The sequence below is a fragment of the Chaetomium tenue genome (assembly GCF_020726465.1).
Source record: "Chaetomium tenue strain MPI-SDFR-AT-0079 chromosome Unknown F5144scaffold_4, whole genome shotgun sequence".
NCBI lineage: Eukaryota > Fungi > Ascomycota > Sordariomycetes > Sordariales > Chaetomiaceae > Chaetomium > Chaetomium tenue.
In genome coordinates this window covers 2,881,188-2,900,331 of record NW_027117332.1, presented here as the reverse complement: position 1 = coordinate 2,900,331, position 19,144 = coordinate 2,881,188, and the positions used below count along the sequence as shown (strand labels likewise).

The 19,144-nt window shown below is 55.4% G+C and overlaps 7 protein-coding genes across 7 annotated transcripts; 4 read left to right on the top strand and 3 right to left on the bottom strand.

The window, feature by feature from the left end:
• Positions 1 to 215: 215 nt before the first annotated feature.
• F5144DRAFT_573359 (uncharacterized protein) lies at positions 216 to 1,792 on the top strand. Its single transcript, XM_066788959.1, has 3 exons — positions 216 to 676; positions 934 to 1,055; positions 1,195 to 1,792. Exons 1-3 carry the CDS (start codon positions 600 to 602, stop codon positions 1,488 to 1,490), a joined length of 495 nt encoding a protein of 164 aa, XP_066643357.1. The 5' UTR covers positions 216 to 599; the 3' UTR covers positions 1,491 to 1,792.
• Positions 1,793 to 3,194: 1,402 nt separating this feature from the next.
• Positions 3,195 to 3,667, top strand: F5144DRAFT_602965 (uncharacterized protein; the record flags this gene model as incomplete). Its single annotated transcript, XM_066791250.1, has 3 exons — positions 3,195 to 3,292; positions 3,372 to 3,487; positions 3,570 to 3,667. The coding sequence occupies 3 exons, from the start codon at positions 3,195 to 3,197 to the stop codon at positions 3,665 to 3,667; spliced, it is 312 nt and encodes a 103-aa protein (XP_066643356.1).
• Positions 3,668 to 3,956: 289 nt separating this feature from the next.
• Positions 3,957 to 4,893, bottom strand: F5144DRAFT_245080 (hydrophobic surface binding protein A-domain-containing protein). The gene has a single exon (XM_066783394.1). The coding sequence runs from the start codon at positions 4,794 to 4,796 to the stop codon at positions 4,263 to 4,265; it is 534 nt and encodes a 177-aa protein (XP_066643355.1). The 5' UTR covers positions 4,797 to 4,893; the 3' UTR covers positions 3,957 to 4,262.
• A 685-nt stretch (positions 4,894 to 5,578) lies between these two features.
• On the bottom strand, positions 5,579 to 7,440 carry F5144DRAFT_245293 (uncharacterized protein). Its single transcript, XM_066783396.1, has 2 exons — positions 6,618 to 7,440; positions 5,579 to 6,562 (listed from the first exon to the last, which is right to left on the bottom strand). Exons 1-2 carry the CDS (start codon positions 7,062 to 7,064, stop codon positions 5,873 to 5,875), a joined length of 1,137 nt encoding a protein of 378 aa, XP_066643354.1. The 5' UTR covers positions 7,065 to 7,440; the 3' UTR covers positions 5,579 to 5,872.
• Positions 7,441 to 8,719, bottom strand: F5144DRAFT_245076 (signal peptidase complex catalytic subunit SEC11). The gene is made up of 4 exons (XM_066783393.1): positions 8,462 to 8,719; positions 8,157 to 8,371; positions 7,994 to 8,095; positions 7,441 to 7,938 (listed from the first exon to the last, which is right to left on the bottom strand). The coding sequence occupies exons 1-4, from the start codon at positions 8,540 to 8,542 to the stop codon at positions 7,818 to 7,820; spliced, it is 519 nt and encodes a 172-aa protein (XP_066643353.1). The 5' UTR covers positions 8,543 to 8,719; the 3' UTR covers positions 7,441 to 7,817.
• Positions 8,720 to 9,457: 738 nt separating this feature from the next.
• On the top strand, positions 9,458 to 12,567 carry F5144DRAFT_245063 (uncharacterized protein). The gene is made up of 2 exons (XM_066783392.1): positions 9,458 to 10,133; positions 10,189 to 12,567. Exons 1-2 carry the CDS (start codon positions 9,664 to 9,666, stop codon positions 12,482 to 12,484), a joined length of 2,766 nt encoding a protein of 921 aa, XP_066643352.1. The 5' UTR covers positions 9,458 to 9,663; the 3' UTR covers positions 12,485 to 12,567.
• On the top strand, positions 12,568 to 18,386 carry F5144DRAFT_649816 (P-loop containing nucleoside triphosphate hydrolase protein). Its single transcript, XM_066792981.1, has 9 exons — positions 12,568 to 13,278; positions 13,350 to 14,003; positions 14,133 to 14,284; positions 14,356 to 14,789; positions 14,845 to 14,894; positions 14,972 to 16,064; positions 16,129 to 16,437; positions 16,488 to 16,605; positions 16,665 to 18,386. The coding sequence occupies exons 1-9, from the start codon at positions 12,970 to 12,972 to the stop codon at positions 17,995 to 17,997; spliced, it is 4,452 nt and encodes a 1,483-aa protein (XP_066643351.1). The 5' UTR covers positions 12,568 to 12,969; the 3' UTR covers positions 17,998 to 18,386.
• Positions 18,387 to 19,144: the final 758 nt, after the last annotated feature.

Sequence of the window (19,144 nt, the reverse complement as noted above, 5' to 3'; positions counted from 1 at the left end):
GCATTTTAACCTCAGGCCACAATACACCAACGAACGGGAGCTCTGGACTTATCGCCATAACTGACTTTCCAGATTGGGAGCAATCCGAGTCTGACTACGGCGCCGGCACTCGTATCCCAGAAATGTGCGATTGCACGCGAGGGCCGCAAAGAACGAGAGTGTGCCGCCCGCACAGCGCTCCCAAGCTCCTTCAGAATGGATTCCTGCCTGAGGCGCCAGGTTTCCAGGTTTCCAGGTTTCCAGGTTTCCAGGTTTCCAGGTTTCGGTAACCCCTCGCCCCTGCCGCAACCAACAGCTCCCACGCTCGAGCCATCCGTGCTCAGCTCAGGTCGCTCCCCGCTCCCCGTTCCCCGCAGCAGCTCTGCGGCGCGCAATGCGGTTTGGGCGAAGCGGTACCCGGGTACGTACCGCTTCGCCAGAGCTCCCAGCTTTTGCCCGTCCACGCCCCCCGGAAAAGCGCCTCCCTCGTAGCCTTCCTCTTCTTCTCCCTCCTCCCATCCCAGCGCTATCCCGCCCATCTTCCCATCCAACCCTGCCGTTCTACGCCATCAAACATCGACCTACTTGGCAATTGACGCCATTTTAGCCGTATTCCGATAATGACGGGCCGCAAGAGAAAGCAAGAGGAGGAGGAAGAGCTCGTCTCGCTCCCCAGCGGCGATGAGGAAGAGGAAGAGTAAGTCTATCCCCCAGCCTCCCCAAAACACACACAGCAACCCTGTGTCTTGTATCTTCTGTATGGGTGATTGCGAGAACAACCGCGGCATTTGGGCATCCGCTCGCTTGCTGGCGCCTCGCGGCGCAAGCTGTGCGCTCAAAATGTTCCCTCCGGCTCTGTCGGGATTTTTTTGGGTGGCGTGCTCTGCGCGCCTAGCAAGCATCTCGCTTGACTTCCATGACACGCCCTAGAAGGAATCGCTAACGATTGCCTAGGTATGTAGAAGATGAAGATGAAGATGAGCTCGACGATGAGGAAGAAGAGGAAGAAGAAGAGTTCAGCGAGGAAGGTGAAGGTGCCGAGGGCGACGAGGAGAACGAAGAAAATGCCGTCCCAGGTGAGTTTCTTTTGGCAAGCCTTGACACTTACCACAACCCCCTTCAAGAACTCGGTCGAGTCCATCGGATCGATCAATACCACACCTCCCCTAGATGCCGTCCTAGACATTGTGCATGCCTGGCTAACACTTGTGCAAGAACAAGCTCCGCCTAAGAAGAAGCTAAAGACGGCCCCCGTCGTCGAAGCGGCTCACAAGAACGGCACCGCCGCGAACGGCCACGGACAGGGTAAGGCGGCCGAGGGTGAGGAGGAGGAGGAGTTTGATGAAGAAGACGAGGAAGACGAGGAGGCCGAAGGCGAGGAGGACGAGGAGGAGGAAGACGATGTCGAGGAAGAGGAGGTGCCTACAAAGGGCGTCGGTAAGGTCGCGGCTCATGTCGCCGCCAAGGCCGATGCAAAAGCCGTTGCTGCCGGCAGCGACGAGGAGGACTAAGCGGCGCCGCATCCCATCCGCCCCCGTGACAAATCCCCCCTGCCTACCACCCTCCCCCCTCCCCCTTCCCCCTAACTCCAACCCCTCCGCCCATGAATCTCTGCGCCCGCTGGTTGAGCCGACATTCTATCCTACCTTTTCAACACCAAAACGATGCGTGTTCCCTGGTGCGTGTGATTATGCGCCGAGGAGACGACCTTATGCGAATCTTTCCTGCGGGTGATTTGAGTTAGAAGCTAGCTTGTCGTTTTTTGGGGGTTTGGACAGAGCAATAAAAGAGCACCTTCATTCCTTCCTTCGAATTATTTAACGTCTCCCTGCATGGCCCTTTGTTGCTGGTGAAGCAGGCACTTTTTCTCCCCACTGGCGTGCGCCTTGGCCCGAATCGCCGGCCACACGTATCGCCGGGTCCGGACGGAGGTCCCGCCCCGGCGTCCTCGTCGTCATGGAGCCGGAGTTTGACGATTTGGCAAATGCTCACATGTTGCCAAAAGGCTGCACGTAAATTTCAGAGGGTCCAACGCCTTGAAAAAATCGCACTGCAATCCCAAAGGTTGTCCCTGATGCCTCTTTATCATTTGGCCCAAATGGCTCTACCCCCACCTTTCTTCCCCTCCCATGCCGACCCAAAATGTCATGTTTCTGGTGCCCAACAGCATCGCGCATCACGAACCCGACCCTTTATTCGCTCCTCGAATGGTCACCAGACATGCCTTCACTGGTTGGAGATTTGGGTTTGTTGATGTCCGTTGAACTCAACAACACCCAGATGCCGATTGGCGAGGGGCTCAGGCCTAAGTCCGAGCCTCTGACTCGGCCCAGGTTGAAACATGGCGACGGAGAGTTGGAGGCATCCCGATCGAAGCATTGTCTTCTTGATCGTGAAGATGTTGGCCGAACCAGCCACCAACGGCGGGCAGTTGGTTTCGACCATCTAAGCATCGCCCGCCGTGATTTAGGCGCGCTCCAAAACAAAACACGAATGGATGACTCGGACTCCTAGAACCGGCCAAGTCGCCGTCGGAGGGTTAGTGGGTTAAGCGAGTAGCAAAGCTCACCAATGCGCCATGTTTTGCGGCGGAGGGGTCAGTGTCATCACTGGCGGGAATTTGCTAAAGACGCCGCAAGGTTAGGACTAACCCTATTTTGCAATCCTCGCCTCAACGCCGCCCGCCTTTCGAAAGTCCGGCGGCCTCGGGTCCGATCCCGGCGGCCAGACCGCATATGTTGCTTATGAACTAGGCTGCCATGTAGGCACACCAGTAGGCAACCCGACAGTAATACCGAGCTAGACCACTACCTCCTTCTCCTCCATCATGCATATGCCTACGATGCTCACCGTGCAAGCTAACCGAGCTGTCATTGTGGAGAGTATCACGTCCTCCCGGAGAGTCTGACTAAATGGCCATGAGGCTAGAAACCCGCAGCCCTAGGTAGTAGTGTAAGAGGATGTTGCAGAGGGAAATGCGAGATGCCGCGACGATGCACCCCTCTACTCGATGATAGGGGTTGGGAAGAGTTGTGCTCGACTCAAGAGACACCGCGGTATAAAAGAAGCCTCCTCTTCCTCTCTGTCCTGTCTATCTCAACAGTTCAACATCACATTCCACCATCACAACAGCTCATCATCAGCCTTCAGCATCAAATCCACACCATAAGCAACCATATAAGCAACAACAACAACAACCAAACAACACATTCAAGATGAAGTCCCAAATCCTCCTCGTCGTTGCCGCCGCGCTCGTGCCCTTGTCGCTGGCAGACAAGCCCAAGCTGAACCAGTACAGCAGCCTGGATGACTGGTAAGACCTGCTTCCGGCACTCCCCACTGCACTTACATTCAGGGCGACACACCTTCTGACAAGATCATCTACAACGCAGCCAAAACGACAAGAGCATCCTCTTCCACGCCGCCCCCGTCTCGGGCCGGTGCTACAACCTCGACGACGCCACTGCCGCCTTCTTCTGGAACACCGGCGGCATGCTGAACCCCAGAGGTAAGTGATGGCCCGTCCATCCCTCATTTCTCGCCAACGGGCGAACCGAAGACGCAGAGGCTGACCGTGTTGGTGCTTCCAGTCTTCACCGGCAAGGACTGCAACGGCATCGAGGACCCGCTCTCCACCGATGGCCGCTGCATGGAGAAGGGCAAGTACAACTCCTACCGCTGCTCGTAGAGCGGTCAGTTGGGGCCAGCGGTTCGGTTGGAAGGGTTGATAACCGCTATGATGGGGGTTGACAGGTGTTTCTTTTTCTAAAACTGTCTCCGAGCGCGCCGGGGTTCAGTACCATTCCTTTTTGAACGCGGGGGAGGGGTGTGGTTGGGGGCAAAGGATTTCCTTTATAGACAGCATAGAACTTGGCAATGAGCAGGCACTCTGACGCATATCATTCGGGATGCAGTGTGATTGTGTCCTTCGGCTTCAACTTTTCTCGACAAGGAACATGTTGAGGGAGAAAGTGGAAACCGCAGACACTGAGAGCTAAAGCTGACTACCCCTTTAGACGCAGCAGAGTGTCTAAAACAAGTAAGTGGGAGCCCTAGCGCATGTCCGACCCCTTGAGGATGATCATGGGCGGCTTGTGTCGGCGAGGGAGGGAGTGGGTTTGACGTCAATGTGGGAGAGATACGAAGGGCCAAAGAGATGACATGGTTTGGGTACATATCTGCTCTGCTTAGATTCATCACTTCATACGATTGTGAACTGAGATGGAGTATCTCACCCCCAACACCACCAAACAAACAGACAACCAACACCTCCCTTATCCCCATCACAACAACCGATAAGCCTCCACCGCCACCCCAAAACTCTGATCAATCGGCGCCACCAACCCCCTCGCCAACTCCCTCAACTGCTCTGGCACCTTCCCAATCACCGCCTCACTCATCTCCGCCGTCGCGCGGCGCTGCAGGCCCAAATTCACCGCAATCAGCGGCGACAACAGCAAGCGATCAAACTTCCCCTTGGCCTCCACGATCGCCCCCAGCGTCGCGTTCACCGACTTCACCAGCGCCCCCGCCGTCGTCGCCACCGCCAGCGCCCCCGGCACGTCCAGCGGGGCGCTGGCTTCGGCGGCGTCCGTGCCTTGCTTGACTTGGATGAGGAGCGCGGTGCTTTCGGCGAGGATCGGGACGGTGCCGAGGATGCCGCCGTGCCAGGTGTGGACGGCGGTGCCGAGTTTGGTGGTGGTTTGGTTGACGGTGGTGAGGGCCTCGACGATGGTGGGTTTGTCGGCGGTGGTGGTGGTGGCGAGGGTAGGGGCGAGGAGGAGGGGGAGGACGGGGAGGAGGGCGCTGAGTTTCATGGTGTGTTTCTTTTTGTTTTCTCCTTTGGGTGAGTTCGGGGGGGTCGTGATCGAGTGGTCGGGGAACTTGCTCGGCTCGGGTTGAGAGTGCTGAGAGTGTTGTTCCCTGATGGAGCCCCTGGGACTGAGAGGGAGTGATCATCGGCCTCTCTTATAGAAGATTTGCTCGCCCGCGTCTTTCACAAGCATTGTACATGTCGCCCCTCAAGCCTCCCCTGGCCGAGGTAGGCAAGGGTAGGAGCCCAGCACGTTGTAATATCCCCCTCCTCCCCGCTCTTCCCGCACATACAGAATACAACCTCCCAGCCAGGTCCAAGTGTAAGCTCCATGCCGCCCGGGAGAAACTAATTACGCGTTGCGAGCTTTTCCTGGTCGGATTCATGCGGGTAATGGGATCTACTCTTATTGTTTCCCGATGGGGAAGGTATACTTAGGATGGTGGCATGGAGTAGCCCTGGCTCGATGTACCCGACGATGAAGATGGTGTTGAGGTGAGTGGACCTGGCCAAGGGATCGGCCTGTGTGGATGAGCGGGCTGGCAGGCACCGTTGCTTGATTCGCGGGATCGGAGGTCTGAGTTGGGGAAGATCCCATGTCAAGACCTGGGGAAATGCAACCCTGTCTGTCCCTCGGCGATTTACAAGGGACTGAACTTGCGCATGTGAAAGAGCCCTGGTCAGAACATCGCGGGTCCTTTTAGTGGAATCAGCGATTAGTTTTCAGTTTAGAAGTTGACGACCGGACTCACAATCAACCCTTCGCAGGGTTACATACACTGGCTTTTGGCTACTCAGCTATCGCCTTGATCGACAGTCCAAGCTTGGTTCAGGGGCCCCGGTTGGAATCTGTGTTGTTGGACACGAACGACATCGTAGCTTAAACATTGATGACCCAAAATCGCCCGCCACTTCAACGCTGCCGTGATTACATTAAAGTTTACATAAGACGCAACATCTTCCCCAAGTCTATAACAATGCCATCATGCCCGTCGCCCCGTAAACGTCGTCTCACGATTTATATCCTGGCTAACTGTCGCATCGAACCCCGCCCCAAAATTAAGAGACGAAGACTCCTGCTTAGCTGGAACTCGGCCCAGGCACCGGGGGCGCCGAGACCCGGGGCTGTTCCCGAGGGACTGTTGCGGGGGCGGGGGCGGGGGCCGGTGCATAGTATCCTTGAATCGGTGCTTGGTTGCTGCGACGCTGCGACGGCGCGTTGTCGGGCGTAGGCGCATAGTATCCGGCATACGAGGCCGCCGGCTGAGGAACGGCAGGGCCGGTTCGGCCACCCGCCGCTGCCGGTACTTGGGCCATCTGCGCGGGCGGGAACGGCGCGGTGTAAGCACCCGGGGGCCCGTAGACGGTATATTGACCCTCTGGTCCCCCCGGGTACTGGGCACCGACAGGGACCGGCACCCGCACCACGACCACCTTCTTATTCGCCCTCTCAGCCCGGTTCGTCTCGACGCAAGCGCCAACGAACAGGATGAAGTGGATAAGCAGGAGCGCGCAATCGAACCCCAGCAGGACTTGCTCATAAACCTGGGTCTGGCTGAACAGAACCGACTCGTCGGCGCGCGGGTAATCGTACCAGTCATCGGAGTAGGAATACGCCCCAAACAGAGCGGTCATGACGACGGCCACGACGGCCATCAGCCAGATGATGAGGTGGAAAGCGACCAGTGCGCCCGGATGCATACCCTGCCGCCGGCTGGAAAACATGGTCTTCAGGAACTCGATGACGGTAACCACAACGGCAAGACCGGCCTGTGTGGTGGGTTAGCCTCGCATGCGATCAACAGAAAAGACAGTTCCAACATACCGCTGTTCCAGAGATTCCCAACTCGTAGTCCACTGGGGCTGTGTCATAGACGGGCCGATAATATGGGCCGTTGTGAACGCCGAGGGCTATGCCAACGCCAAATATTACCGCGGAGACCAGCAAGGACAGAAGAAGCAATGCCAGTTTTGCCTTGTGCCAGCGGGGATAGAATGGGCGCTCGGGTCCGACAGAGGGCTGTTCAACCGGTAGATGGGCAAAATGAGCGCCGTGCGGTAGAGGAAGAACTGGCTGATGTTTCAACAGCTCCTGGTGTGCGGCGGGCAAAGGCCGTGGCGGTAACGGCGGCGATGGCTGCGTTTCGGTCTGTTGCTGGGCTCCACGTTCGGACTGCCGTTCATCCCCCTCATTCCCAATTTGAGCATTCTCCAGAACCCGACTCGACTCTCCTCCCTTCGGTTCGGTGGCCGAGCTGTCCTCGCCCGCCATTTTCGTCCTGTTCTCACTTCAATGCCCAGAAAAAGTCGATGGTAGGTATGTTTAGATCATATGCAAAACGAGCGGTCCTCCAAAGTTCGGGGGAAATGCTGAAAATAGAGGGTAATTGGGAAAGCAAAGTTCAAACGAGCGACAACGGCAAAAGAGCGAAAGTGATGGAGAAACGCGACAAACAGTGGATGGTGGCGATGGTGTTGTTTTTAAGATTGGTCTCGATCCCTTGCCCTCAAAAATAGACCCCAACGGCCAGTGCTGCCTCCTTAGCCGGTCTTGGCATTGGACGGGGAAAAGCCAAAGCGGGAAGGCCGCTTGCCAAGACATCACGAACCCCTGTTGCTTGGTGTTCATTTAAAGGCAAACACGACCATGCGATGCGCCAACTGCCGGAATGCGAGACTCGTCATGCTAAATCAGAAGATGAGGTATCAAAGGTCAATATCAAAAGGCCCATTTCTGAAGAATAGAATTGGCCGTTTGACGAAAATGGGGGAGGGACTGTTTGGCGAAAGTGACTTGGACTGCAAGGCAACCGTCCCATACACAAGTTCCTTGCAGAGACCAGCCATGGGCAAATAAATGACGACCCCCGGCACGAATCAAGCGGCATCTTGTTGGAAAAATGCATGATGGGGATTGGCGATAAAGGGTGCCCTGGGATCATGGAATGACGTGCCCCTGACATCTTCTCGTGTGTGGTGGAAGCAGTGAACTCGGGCATATGTGGTTGGTAGACGGTCGATAGTACTACTCGCGCTGCAAAACGACGACTAACCCCATGATACCTAACATAACCGTCTTCAACCACGGATGCTCCGACAGCATGATAGTCACATACCCCACGAATGGCATGTACCCGACAACGCTCCTATTTCCCAGTGTCAGCTTCGGTATGCCACTGCGGGTTGGGGAGTCCGCCTTACCCGACAATATCTTTCCGGTTGAGATAATCTTGGCCACGTGCATAGAGCTCGGTGTCGTCCGCCGCGTTGTTGTCTCCCTTGGTGAGAAGCTTTGCGTCTGGCCTAGAAAGTGGTGTTAGCTTGTGGCCGACCAGCGTAGCAAGCCTCCCGCAACAAGACTCACCCAACGCCAAACTTCCGCACTATCCGATGGACAATCGGGATGTCTTTCCCCTTCACATTGTACACGACGATTTCGCCGACGTTGGTTTCGGACATGAGGTTGCGGTTCCAGAGGAGGAGCAAGTCGCCGCGCTGGAAGGCGGGTTCCATGCTCCCGGAGAGTACGACGACGATCGGAGAAGGCGAGTCCGTGATGACCGAGAGACCTTTCCACATCTATGTCCCAAAGTTAGCATCCATCGAAGCGGAAGGGGTAAGGACCGGTATTCGCGATGCGCGAAGCTAGAGGCAAGGGCAAGAACGCACCATGAAGGCTGTCGAGAGGATTAGCCCAAAGTTCATGAGCTGCGCGGCAGCTTGCCGCGGATTTTGAAGGCTGGATAGCATCTTGGGGGTATGGGGTGGTTGCCGTCGGAGACTCCGCGTGAGGTTACTGTGCGAAGCTGTTGCGGCTCCCAAGAGCTGTCGACCGAAGATGAAGGTGTTGTGCTGTGCTGCGCTCAATGGGCCACGGTGTTGAATTGACGAGTGGTGATTGGGACGTGTTTGAGTTAATGTGGGGCATCGGACCCAGCCAAGTTCCCAAGATGCGACCCATGCTGCCCATGCAGAAAACCGAGCCAAGACAACAACAACACCTGGGAACCACCTCCTCACCAAAACACTTCTGCGCTTGGTACACTAGGTTTCCGGGAATTGCAACTTCCAATTAATGCCGAGTGATTCCGAAGAATCGCAGACCCTGAGCACAGCATGCCTCCTACCGCGAATCCCTTTGGTAGCAGCACCATATGGAAGTGCGAGCTTTCCCAGTTCCTGGTTCTCGTAGCCTCATCACCCGAGACTCCGAGTCTCTTTTTCCTCGGCTTTGAAGACTTCCTTACATGTACCCTCACCTTGCTTCCCCTGTTAGCTGGCCATCCTAGACCGGTTAGCGAGTGGTGGTTTTCGCCGTGGTGCCATCATCTTCTACCTCGCAGCTCTCTCCCTCTCCTGATCCACAGTAAGCTGGCAGGAAAGACTGCCGCCAACCAGACATCGTGGAACGCCCTGTTCCATTTCTCGACCATTGCCCGCTTTCTCCAACTGTTTTGACGTCTCGGCAGCTTTGTAAGGCATGGTTTCAGCCTTTTCTAAGTTGATTACCCAAGATGAACACCATGGACCTCTAGCCCTGGAGCTTCATGGATCGCCATTGCGGTACCAGCGACAACGATGACCAACGTTGATGGGCCGGGGTGGTGGTTGACTTTCCATAGCCGGAAAGGGGATGAAACATGACAAACTTGCATTTTGATCAGCGCCACACTCCCAATACAATGATGGGCAGTCTCCGGTCATTGGCTAGAGTTGCAGCACACAGCCGGAGCCATTGATGGCTGTGTGGTTGCCTTGGGACCAGCGCCAAAGAACCCCGCACCTCCGAGTCCATCACGCAGCCCGACTCGACATCCCAGGACTCAACACTTGGTTATGTATCAGACTTTTGACCACCCACTGTAACAAGCATGGAGCCTGTTAGCGCGGTTGGTGTAGCAGCCGCGGCACTCCAGTTCCTAGATTTCGGCTCGCGGCTTCTCTCAACGTCGCGTCAAATTTACAGGTCCCCGTCTGGACGAACTGCTAAACAGGTAACACTATCCACAATAACCAACGATCTCGCACATATTCTCGCTCAAGTCGAGCAAGCCACTGCCAGTATTACTCCTACTTCCTTGGCGTACCATCAACTCGTTGGTCTGAGTACGGAATGCAAAGACTTAATTGCACCGCTTAACGACGCTCTGGCAGCGCTGGGAAAAGATGGAGACTCAGTCTTCATGTATGACGAGGGCAAGAGAGTAAAGGAGAAGAGTGTACTCAAAACGCTCCGTTGCGCTTTAGAAGCAATCTGGAACCAAGCTGAGATTGAAGAAACCATTGCCAAGCTGAGGGATATGGAAAGGCGAGTGACGACAGCCGTAATATTTGCCATCTGGTACGCGTTTAGTCTGGCTCTTGGTGAACTTCGACTCGCTGACTTTTGTGGTTAGGGATGGCACGAGACAGAGTGAAGAACGACAGATCCAGTTCAGCCGGCAACTCGACGAAATGACCACCCTTTTGATGCCGACTGACCCGGAAAGTACAGAGGCCGATGATGTTCTCCCAGGGGACCCGCAACCGTTAGCGACCGCCGTTCAATCTGAGGTTGACACAAACGCCATATTCAACAGAGTGGTTGACACGCTAAACGACAAGACACTGCCGGAGTCTCTCAAAATCTACAATGAACTGGTTGGATGCTTATGGAGCCGCAAGCAACTCCCTACGCCGCCCAAGTTGATCAACAGCACCTCAAGCCTGTATTTTTCAACGTCGGAGGTTACGCGGCTGGTCTTCACATTTGCCACACTCAATAGCCTTGCGTTTGAAACCATGGAATTTCGCCAAGAGGCCATCCCAGAAGCATTTCAAAGGACTTTTACATGGATCTTCAAGGGCGGCGCCAACCTGCCCAGCTTTTCAGAGTGGCTCGAAACTGAAGTCAAGAAACCGTACTGGATTACCGGAAAACCTGGTTCCGGCAAGTCTACGTTGATGAGCTATATCATTCATCACCAATCCCTCCTCACGCACCTTCATGTGTGGGCACGGGGCCTTCCCCTTGTAATCACACGGTACTATGCCTGGATTTCTGGCGCACATTTGCAAAAGTCGCGCGAAGGCTTGATGAGAACCATTCTCCACCAGGTGTTGAGTGAGAAAAACTCTCTTATACCTTGCGTAGCGCCAAGGCGCTGGGCCTTGTTCTCTACTCTTCGGGCCGCCGCCGAGACACCGTCATGGAGCACGTGGGAAGTACAAGAGTCGTTTGAGGCTCTTCTTCCCGAATGTGACAAGTCCTTCAGACTTGCAGTTTTTATCGACGGACTTGACGAATTCGATCTACCTCCGGCTGATGTGATAGAACTTATCCAGCACATCAACGCCCGTGCCGGAATCAAGATTTGTGTCGCTGGTCGCCAATGGACGGAATTCAATGACGCTTTTAGGGGCAATCCTATGCTACGAATGCAGGACCTCAACATGGTGGACATTACCCACCTTGTGAGGACCAAATTGGAGGCAAATGCTGGGTTTTCCGAGCTCCAAAGCCTGTTTCCCACAGAAGCGGCACACTTGATTGACGAAGTGGCAAGAAAATCAAACGGCGTTATTCTCTGGGTTGGCTTGGTGGTCAAGTCGCTCCTTGTGGCTCTAAGCGAAGGAGATGGGCTGGCCGAGCTTCAAGTTATCATTGATGGCCTACCGAGTCGCCTGTCCGATCTTTACGATGCCATTTGGGCGAGTATCCGCCCCACTAACGTCACGAAGTCGGCCGAGATGCTTGCTATCTTCAAAGCATCGCAGCGTCCACTAGACTGTTTGACGTTCTGGATCGCCGACGAGAAATTGCCTCTGAGCTTTGACATTTTATCCACACCGCTCAGTCAAAAGGGGAACGCAGGGATCGTCGATATCATGAGGCGCCGACTGGATAGCCGGACTCGAGGTATCCTTGAGATTAGCAGCTCCTTTGGTACCGTCGATTTCCTACATCGGTCCGCAAGCGACTGGGCTTTCAAGCCAGAGGTTTGGACACACATCTCGCAAAGCATCCGCAATCCCTTTGACCCAAACTTATCTCTCGCTAAAGCCGAGGCTATCAAGGTGCCGCTGGCTCCCAGGACTGACATACAAAAAGGTGGTGAATCGGCCACCGTACGGAGATGTCTCCGGTACGCGTCTCGGGTTGTTGATACAGACGAAAACCGTATACCCCTCACGCGCATTCTTGACAAGTTTGACGAAAATATCGCCAGGTTACGGCCCGGGTCGGTAAGAGGGGAGCACTGGTCGTCCGTCAACGAGATCTACACGAACACTTTTCTCGGGTTGGCGGCACGATTTTGCATCCTTCCATACCTGCGGGAGAAGCTGGCAGGGGACCCAAAGTTGATTTCGAAAAAGACGCCAAAGAAACGCCTGTCGCTCCTTGATAACGCCGTGTTTAGTTCGCGCCTCATCGTGGGCGACACACGCACAAAGATCGATGCGGAGCGTAGGCTATCAACCATTGCTTTCTTGCTGGAACACGGAGCCAACCCAAGGGAGAAGAGGGCAAATGGACTTAGCGTTCTGGAAGGGATACGAAGAAAAAAGTTTGAGATGCGTGGAGCCGAACATAGGTTAGGTCCTGAAACGAACTGGGTAACGGGAAACTGGACCGACATCGAGGCCATGATGCTTGTGGCAGGAGGGGAAGGTTCAATTAAGAAACTATTCGGCTTTTTTCCGCGGAGTTAGTGGGCCATAGGATACCTACCTTAGTTATTGATTTGAATTCGTAGGGTGGGTACGATTAGCAAAGTTGGCTTGGAAAAGCCGTCCTTGAAATCAAGCCCCTCGAGCTACCTACGGGGCCCAATGCATTCTCGGCGCTCACTTCTCAAGGAGGGCTGAAAACGTAGCATGCTATCGCGCACGTCACAAGGCAAGTGGTTACCGGACGAGGACGCCCCGATCATCGAGCTCCGGGGCGGCGGCACGGAATGGGCCGATATCTCAAAGCGCCTCCCCGGCAGGAGCTCTACAACTACAAGTAGCAGCTGCCGCTTCCGCTACCGACGCTTGCGCCGAGAAAGTGGAGACCGAGCCGATGCACGTCTTCAGCATTGAATTGACGCAATACCTTACCTTACCTTACCTTACCTTATTACAACCTCAACCTCAAAGAATGGGTTTATTACCTTAAACTACCGACCGCACAGCCCAAACTTCCCGATCCCGAAATGCGCGTCGCAGTCGACTGTATTGGCCTCGGCCTCGTCGTGTTATGTTCTTTGCCTTCCATTCACTGCGCTCGTGCTCTCTTCCGCCTGAGACGTCAAGACGCAAGTCAACCAGACCACTATTTTGATTATTATGAGGATGAAGACGGCATCAGCACCCGGGAAGCCGTCACCGCGTACTCTGCCAGAGCCCCGAAGGCATTTACTCTCTTTTTCGCATTCTCCGGGACGTGCATCGTAATAGCCCTGAATGTCCTTCGTGAGCCTCGCCGCACCAATCATGAGTTTGCACTGGAAGGCTGGTCGCGCGTGGCCTGTTGGGTACGATCATGGAGCCTTGGTTGGCCCGGGGATGGCAACAAAACGCTGACCGCTCCAAGGCTCTCTGTGGCCTTCAGGCATTGTGCATTGCCGCATCAAGGAAACCCCCTGTAGCCTGTCGCCTGGGTCTCTACTCTCTGCTGTCGAGTGTTCTTGTGGCTGGTATGGCGTCTATTCAAGGTATTGAGGGCGATGAAGATCTCCTCGGAGGCTCCCCGCTGTTGTTATCTCTTCGGATAGCAGAGTTCGTGGCCCTCGTTTTGCTGGGCTTCTCCAGCATCGCCATCCCTCGCAGGCCGGATGTCTTTTACCACGGCAGGCTGGTGGACCAACAATCAACGGTATCTGTACTGAGCCGTTTCACCTGGAGTTGGCCGGCTGCCCTCATCCGCCTCGCGGCAGAGAGAAACGACTTGGACCTGCAGGAGCTACCCAGGCCGGGCCAGTCGACGCGGGCTCAAGACATTACCGAAGCGTGGAAAGCAGACAATCATAATGGCCCTCGACCCCTCTGGAAAGCTCTCCTTTTTTTCCATTGGCAAAAGTTTTCTGAGCAGTGGTTTTTCGCCGTTCTTCAGGCCGTATCGAGTTTAGCACCCCAATGGGTCATCTGGCGGTTGCTCCGGCTGTTCGAACGACGTCATCTGGAGCCCCTGGGTGTATGGGTCTGGATTTGGGTGGCCTTGCTCGGCGTGTCTGTTACCACGCAAGCGGTAAGCTCATTCTAATCCGCTTCTATGATTCTGTGGAGCCTGGATTGATGAAAATAGTGGATGGAGAGCTTCCTGATATGGCTCGGCTGGGGAGAGCTGGCTATCCCCGTTCGGAGCCAACTCTCTTAGTTGATCTTTGAGAAAGCAATCAGGCGGAGAGATGTGAAGGAGGCCGGCTCATCTGGGTCGAAGTCAGCGGATGAGTCGGGAAAGCACAAGAAGGTCAAGCAAGGCGCTGTCAACTTGGTTGGCGTGGATGCCAAACACGTATCAAATTGCTGGTTCGTCCTACACGATATTAATTGGCCCAAATGGCCGAGGTCGAGAGCTGACAGGACCCTGAGGAGCAAAGCACGACCACAAGCCACATTCCCGGTTCTGTGGTCAAGCTCGCGCTGTCTCTCGTCCTTCTGATAGGCTTGCTCGGGTGGAAACCCCTTCTCGCCGGGTTTGGCACTATGGTGGCGTGCTTGCCCGTCAACCTCTATCTCTCGAGACGTTACGCTGCGGCTCAAGGTAGACTGATGAAGATTAGGGACGAGAAACTCGGCGTCGTCAGCGAGGCGGTGCAGGGAATTCGACATATCAAATTCGCAGCCCTTGAGCCTCAGTGGGAATTCAGGGTCAACGATATAAGGCGGAGAGAGCTGGTCTGTGTTTGGGATGTCTGTGTTAGCAACACTTACCTCATTGGTTGCTGGGCCGCAGGCCCCATCCTCCTGGCGGTCGTCTCGCTTGCCACCTACGCCGAGATCACCGGGGAGCTTACGCCGTCGGTAGCCTTTGGTGAGTTGGCCCCAAAGTTGCGTCTGGTTGTGAAATCTGCCTGACCCTGGGCCAGTCAGCTTAGGAGTCTTTAAGGCCCTTGAGGCAACGCTTTCCTTCGTTCCTGTAAGCCAATAACGTTTGTTTGACTCGTAATAGATTCCTTGAAGGCTAGGTACCCTGCTGATTCATGCTCCGTCAAGGGGCTTGTAACGGGCTTTTTGGACGCGTGGATATCGCTAAAGCGAATCGACCAATACCTCCAAGGACCCGAGATGAGTAAGATTGTCGCCAAAGGAAAGAATGTTTCGTTTGAAGGTGCCTCAATAGCATGGCCCACGGAAGGTCAGCAGCAGCAGCATGCCCCCTTCGTTTTACGCGACATCAAGGTCTCCTTCCCAGAAGGTTGCCTGTCAGTCATCGCAGGCCCAACGGGCAGCGGGAAATCACTCCTCCTTTCTGCGATTCTAGGCGAATGTGACCTTTTGGAAGGCAAAATCTACGCTCCGGCTGCAGCCGCACCTGGAGAGCGCCATGACGAGAGGGCAACCAAGGCTGACTGGATCCTCCCCGGCGCCATCGCTTACGTTGCTCAGATTCCGTGGATAGAAAACGCCACCATCAAGGAAAACATTTTGTTTGACTTGCCTCTCGACGAGGAGCGCTACCAAAAGGTAACGGCAGCGTGCGCATTGACTGAGGACTTCAAGGCACTTCCAGATGGGGACAACACCGAGGTCGGTGCCAACGGCGTCAACCTGAGCGGCGGCCAGCGGTGGCGCGTGACGCTCGGCCGGGCGCTCTACAGTAGGGCTAAAATTCTAGTCATGGATGACATCTTCAGCGCTGTCGATGCCCATGTCGGGAGGCACGTCCTCGAGAATGCTTTGGCGGATGGCTCTGAGCTGGCAGCGGGGCGTACCCGCATCCTTGCCACTCACCATGTCGGACTCTGCAGGCCCAAGACAAAATACTTGGTCGAGCTGCGGCAAGGAACCGTGGTCAGTGCAGGGCCCCTGTCGGACGTGGGCAGCCAGAGCCCCTTGAAACCCGTGGACGGGTGTGAACCCGGCCTCGAAGAGACCCAGAAGGACACCACTGGCCGCGGTGCCCAAACGGCGCTTCCTTTGCAAGAAGGTCGCAGTGTCCTTGGGCGGAAATTTGTTCAAGACGAGAAAAGAGCGAGGGGTTCGGTGAAAAGCGGCATTTATGCCACCTACCTCAAGGCCAGCGGTGGATGGCTCTTTTGGATATTTATCCTCGCCTTGTTCGTGCTTATGCAGGGTTTGGGAATTGGTAAGGCCCCTCACAGTCTGGTTGGGTCAGCGGCGATCAAGGCTAACTAACCAATTTGCGATAGGCCGGTCTTGGTGGCTCCGTGTTTGGACTGGGACATATGAAGGGGGAAGGAGGCACGAGAACAACCACGGGTTGAACCTGCACCATGAAGCTGGCCACGAGGCTAGGGAACCAATATTTTCCCGAGTCGAAGATGATCTTGGGTTTTATCTTGGCATCTATGTTCTACTCGCCGTGGCCGCCCCCCTTGTCGGCACTTTGAGGTTTCTTTGCCTCTATTTAGGCTCGCTCGCCGCCTCCCGACGGCTTTTTGCGAAGATGGTGACTGTTGTGCTACGAGCCCCGATTATTTGGCTGGACACCGTTCCAGGTAGGTGGACATGGCCTTTTTGACTTGGAAGAAATGCTTACGCTCTCCAGTTGGGCGTATCCTCAATCGATTCACAGCCGATTTCAACGTCATCGACTCATCCCTCGCTAACTCCCTTGGGAACTGTGCCAATGCTTTGTTCAACCTCCTTGGGGTTATTGTATCTGGGTAAGTCCGGAGTGAGCTTTCCTCGGACTGAGGGCCAAGCTTAACGGATGGTTGACTAGGTTCTTCGTTTCATTCTACATCATTCCGCTCGCCCTTGTCCTGATGGCCATCTCGAGGTGGTTCTCAGTCCAGTATCTGCGAGCAGCCCGGCCATCTAAGCGTCTTGAGAGCACCACCAAGTCGCCGGTGTTCGAGCAGTTTGGATCAGCAATGACTGGCGTGACAACGGTCCGAGCCTTTGACAAGAGCTCCCTTTTCATCGGGCGCATGCACGAGAAATTAGACGATTACGCTGTAGCGACGTGGTACCTGCGGCTCTTCAACCGCTGGTTTGGTTGGCGGATGGCTGTTGTCGGCTCTACCTTTGCCATCTTCGTCGCCAGCGCCGTCGTGCTCGCCAAGGATATGGACGCGGCTTTGGCCGGCTTCGCCTTGACATTTGCTCTCGAATTTTCCGGCGCCGTCATGTGGGCTATCCGACAGTACTCCAACGTTGAGTTGACGATGAACGCCGCCGAGAGAATCATAGAATACACTGACCTCCCAACAGAGCCCCTCGGCGGCGTTAGTCCGCCAGCTGCCTGGCCACAAGAGGGCACGCTGGAAGTCAATGACTTGGTTGTCGGATACGCCGACGACCTTCCGCCCGTTTTGAGGCGTCTCACTTTTCGAGTGGACAGCAACGAGCGAGTAGGGATTGTCGGGCGGACAGGCGCCGGAAAGAGCTCGCTGACGCTGGCACTATTCCGTTTTCTGGAGGCCCGGTCAGGTACCATCCACATTGATGGACTGGACATATCAAAGATCAAGCTGCACGACCTACGATCTCGTCTCGCCATCATCCCGCAGGACCCTGTTCTTTTCTCTGGAACTGTACGGGAGAATCTCGACCCTTTCGGCGACTACTCGGACGCCGAGCTCCGTGATGCCCTCGGACGCGTTCATCTACGTCCAACCTTTGAGAGGCAATCGCCTGCCGAGGGACTCGGATTCGAGTTTGACAACGCCGACATCTTGTGCGATCTCGAGTCTCATATCTCGGAGGGCGGGCTCGATATCTCGCAGGGACAGCGACAGCTTCTGTGTCTGGCCCGCGCGATTGTACGGCGCCCCAAGATCATTGTCCTTGATGAGGCGACCAGCGCTGTCGATACGGCTACCGATGCCCTGATTCAGCAGTCTATCCGTGACGAATTTCCTGACTCCACGTTGCTGGTGATTGCCCATCGTCTCTCCACCATCGCCGACTTTGACCGAATCCTCGTGCTGGCGGATGGACAGGTTGCCGAGTACGGGTCGCCACGTGAGCTGTGGGGAAGCGAGGGACTGTTTAGGAGCATGTGTGAGGAGAGCGGTGAAAGCGAGAAGCTGCGGGCCATGTGCGCCCGGTGAGCTGCAACCGCAGATGTGGACATCTGGCCACTCTGCGTGGCGGACGGCGAAGGCCGCAGAGAGGGCTCAGGATCTGAATCTCCGCGTACCTAGGCAGCCATACAGCCAAAGTAACGAAATGACAGGGGAGGTTGGTCTACGACAAAGGCCCGAAAGAAATGAGCCGTCTGGTTGCATCGATTGCTATAGGAGCGACCTGTCATTCTGCCAGAACTGCAGGCTCAAACTGGAAGCAGAGGAAAGATTTGACCAAGTCGTCTTGCGTCTTACGGCAAAGGCTTCTTAGCCATTCGGACTCGGTCTCCGCCGTCGCCTTCTCGCTAGAGGGCCGGCTTATCGTATCGGGCTCTTACGATAATATGGTCCGCGTATGGGATGCGGCTACAGGGGCCGAGCGGCATGTGCTGCAAGGCCAAAAAAACCACTCTACGGTTTTTCACCTTTTCCTCTTGTGGCAAACATCTCCCGGGTCAATCTGTAACGGCTTTGTCCCTTACTCCACATAGGGAGGAATCATCTCCCGATCCAAGCTCGTTAGGCCACGAAGGGGCGGGTAAGATGCTGGCAGATGTGTGGGCGTTCGACCTCGGGAGGGAGGAATGGATCGGGGTTGAGGCCGGCGGCGACGCTCCGGCGCCGAGAGGTTGGTTCGGTGCGGATGTAGCGCAGGACCAGTCCGGAAAGTGTGCGGTTATTGTGCACGGTGGCTTGCTGAAGATAGCTCTCGGCTGGGAGATATCTGGAGCTTGCAGATCGATTTTGTTTCGGAGCCTGACTGATGAGGGAACAATTTACGATTGACGAGGGCGAATGTTCTTCGCCCTCTGTCCGCATAATTTTGTACCCAATGGTCGAGAGTCAGATGGGGCTGTGCTCTGCAACAAGGCCGTCTGCTCTGTTGTCAATGGGCGATCATTGTTCACGTGCCCCCGCTCAGCGAGAATACTGCTGCAAAAGACTGCTTCGAAACGCCGCCCAACCGAAACCTGGACGATTCGTTGCGTTGGCAACATTGTTGACCAATCCCCTTTTCGAGAAACGAAATGCGGCCCAAATGCTGGCAGGCCTCATCGGAACTTTGATTCGAGGCTCGCCCAACTTTTTGACCTTCGATTACACCGAAGCAGGAGGACTTGACATGGGACCC